General features: G+C 38.7%; 1 protein-coding gene across 1 annotated transcript; it reads right to left on the reverse strand.

Annotated features, from left to right (window-relative positions):
• Window positions 1-2,270, reverse strand: LOC129575374 (uncharacterized). The gene is made up of 5 exons (XM_055458899.1): window positions 2,035-2,270; window positions 911-1,949; window positions 533-744; window positions 242-453; window positions 1-151 (listed from the first exon to the last, which is right to left on the reverse strand). The coding sequence occupies exons 1-5, from the start codon at window positions 2,106-2,108 to the stop codon at window positions 108-110; spliced, it is 1,581 nt and encodes a 526-aa protein (XP_055314874.1). The 5' UTR covers window positions 2,109-2,270; the 3' UTR covers window positions 1-107.

A 2,270-nucleotide genomic window follows, 5' to 3' on the forward strand; every position in this document is an offset into this window, starting at 1 on the left:
TTTATTTCGATTACAAAATGGCCAATTTATTGTTATCGCAAGATTTTTGTGCCGTGAACAATGTCAATGTCAGTAAATATAGAACGATGCGTTTTTTTTTACTCTCTTCATGGGAAACTTCCTATGGGACACGACTTCCAATTGGGACCGTCTGAAATGGACAAATGATATCAAGAATAGTTGAGTTTTGGAGTTTTAATTCATTTTTCAGAGCACTGTCTTCGTAGTTAGTGGGATATACCTGGTGTTTGTTTCCAAATGGATCCTTCAACATCGGACGTTTCAACTGAACAAGGTACTGATTTGGGCGTGTAGTCTTCAAGCGTGTGAATTTTACCATCATCAGTTGATGGACTCGATTTTGACGACTCGTCATCCAAATAAATTGACAGTAAACGCTCAATATACTGTGTCTGTGTTTTGCTCAGTGATGGCTCAATCAATTTAACACATCTGATAAGCACAAGATAAATCATTTAAAAAAAAATTGTGAAAAAATGATAATAATTTTGGAATATAGAACGACTCATACTTTTTGACAATGTCAACGGTGTATTCGTTGATATTTGTTGATCGTTCGATGAGGAAATCGCTGTCAAATTGAAGTGACCACGGTCGTCGCACTGTGTCGCCGAAAATCAATGTGCCGCGATAATTGACGCCAAGCTCTTTGTAAATCTTCTTGATGTCATCGGTCATAATATCCGTATTAATTGGTGCCATATCGACGTCGAATTTGGAATTCTACAACGACAAAAAAGGGGCAATTATTCGTTTTGTTTACGTTCAATTGTTATCATGATAATGAAAAATGCTTCTGCCATTAGAGGTGTGATTGAGGAAAAAGGAAACAATAACAAGAATTAAAATGACGTGAAAAAATGCACCTAACTACGGTCCCATGATATACCTTTTCCCGTTTGGTTTTGTACAACATTTTGAATTCTTTAAACACCAAAAACCCGGTGGCAATTTCGTTGGTCCAAAAACTGGCCGCTTTCCTCAGATATTCCTCTTCCAAATCATCTTCACAAACGTTCAACAGTCGCATAAAAACGGCATTGATAAAATCACAAATGGCAAACATTCGGAACAGATTCTGGTGAATGCCAATGAATTTCGACTTTTCCTCTTTATTCATGGTTTTGTAGTACTCGGCTGATCGTTTCATAAAATATTGGCAATCGAATAGAACATCACAATAGATTTGAGCATCACCACGATCGCGTTCATTGCTATTAGACAGCAGAGCCAACTGATTAATGGATTTGTTTGCAATGAACGACAGTTTGTTGTTACGAATTTGTTGCGCACATTGTTGCAGTTGTTCGATGCATGCGTGTGTAAGTCGTTCATCCGGTTTGACATTGGTTAAATCGTCAATATTCTTGCAGCCTCTAAGCAATGCCTCCGTCGATGCATCGTACAAATTGAACCAATCACCAATCGATGCTTCCAGCTCCAGTGTACTCTTCAGGTGCACATCCCGTACAATGGCATCGGTGATGACATTTCTTTCGCGATCCCAATAAAATTCGCGTAACCAATTCATGCAATAGTTGGTGGTGCGTCGCAAAATGTCCAACGATGGTAACACTTGACCGTGAGCGCACAAATGCCGTAAATCCACCAAGAATGGTTCGATGCCCAGTTCACGGGCCGTTGAATACATCGATTGTACGGTTCGACTACGCATTATGGACGACATGTAATTGACGAAACGTGTAAATGCATTCGAATACATGGACCGAAGTTCATCATCGGAAAATCGCTTCTCGCATTTATCTTTCAATTGTATATCCAATATTGACAATGTACTGAGCACACTGGCCGGAGTCAAATTACCGCGACGCATCTTCCATAATTTTAAGCGAGATAATGCCATTTGTTTCGTTTCAACATTGCTGGTCGATCCGAATAACCAATCGTACACCAAATTAAATTCATCTCTGGAATGAACAAGGAGAGAGCGCCAGAAATAAAGTCAAACGAATTTTGATGTGTTTTGTTTATTAGTTTGATTGAGATTTTTACTTGTTTTTCCACGCTCCAACACGACTAATCACCGTTTCATCGTCTAAATCCATTGCACTAACACTTTTACTCATTGTTTTGTCAAATTTAAATGCAGTTGGGAACACTTGGATGCAGAAATAAATTTATTTCGATGGAAAAACGAGAACTATTCAAATATCAGTCAATATCGCTTCGCTGCACGTGCACAAATGTCAAAGTCAATCACAATCATAAAACCCTACAACAGCTATTGC

The sequence above is a fragment of the Sitodiplosis mosellana genome, unplaced genomic scaffold (genome assembly GCF_009176505.1).
Source record: "Sitodiplosis mosellana isolate CC-2019 unplaced genomic scaffold, AAFC_SMos_1.0 Smas_scaffold_6166, whole genome shotgun sequence".
NCBI classification, from domain to species: Eukaryota; Metazoa; Arthropoda; class Insecta; order Diptera; family Cecidomyiidae; genus Sitodiplosis; species Sitodiplosis mosellana.

What these genes read in the sequence shown, in the direction of transcription:
- LOC129575374 (XM_055458899.1), bottom strand. Translation starts at nt 2,108, where the DNA reads ATGAGTAAAAGTGTTAGTGCAATGGATTTAGACGATGAAACGGTGATT. An exon ending in ACCGTTGACATTGTCAAAAA is followed by an intron (nt 454 to 532) that starts GTATGAGTCGTT and finishes TGTGCTTATCAG; the next exon opens with ATGTGTTAAATTGATTGAGC. An exon ending in CATTTGGAAACAAACACCAG is followed by an intron (nt 152 to 241) that starts GTATATCCCACT and finishes TGTCCATTTCAG; the next exon opens with ACGGTCCCAATTGGAAGTCG.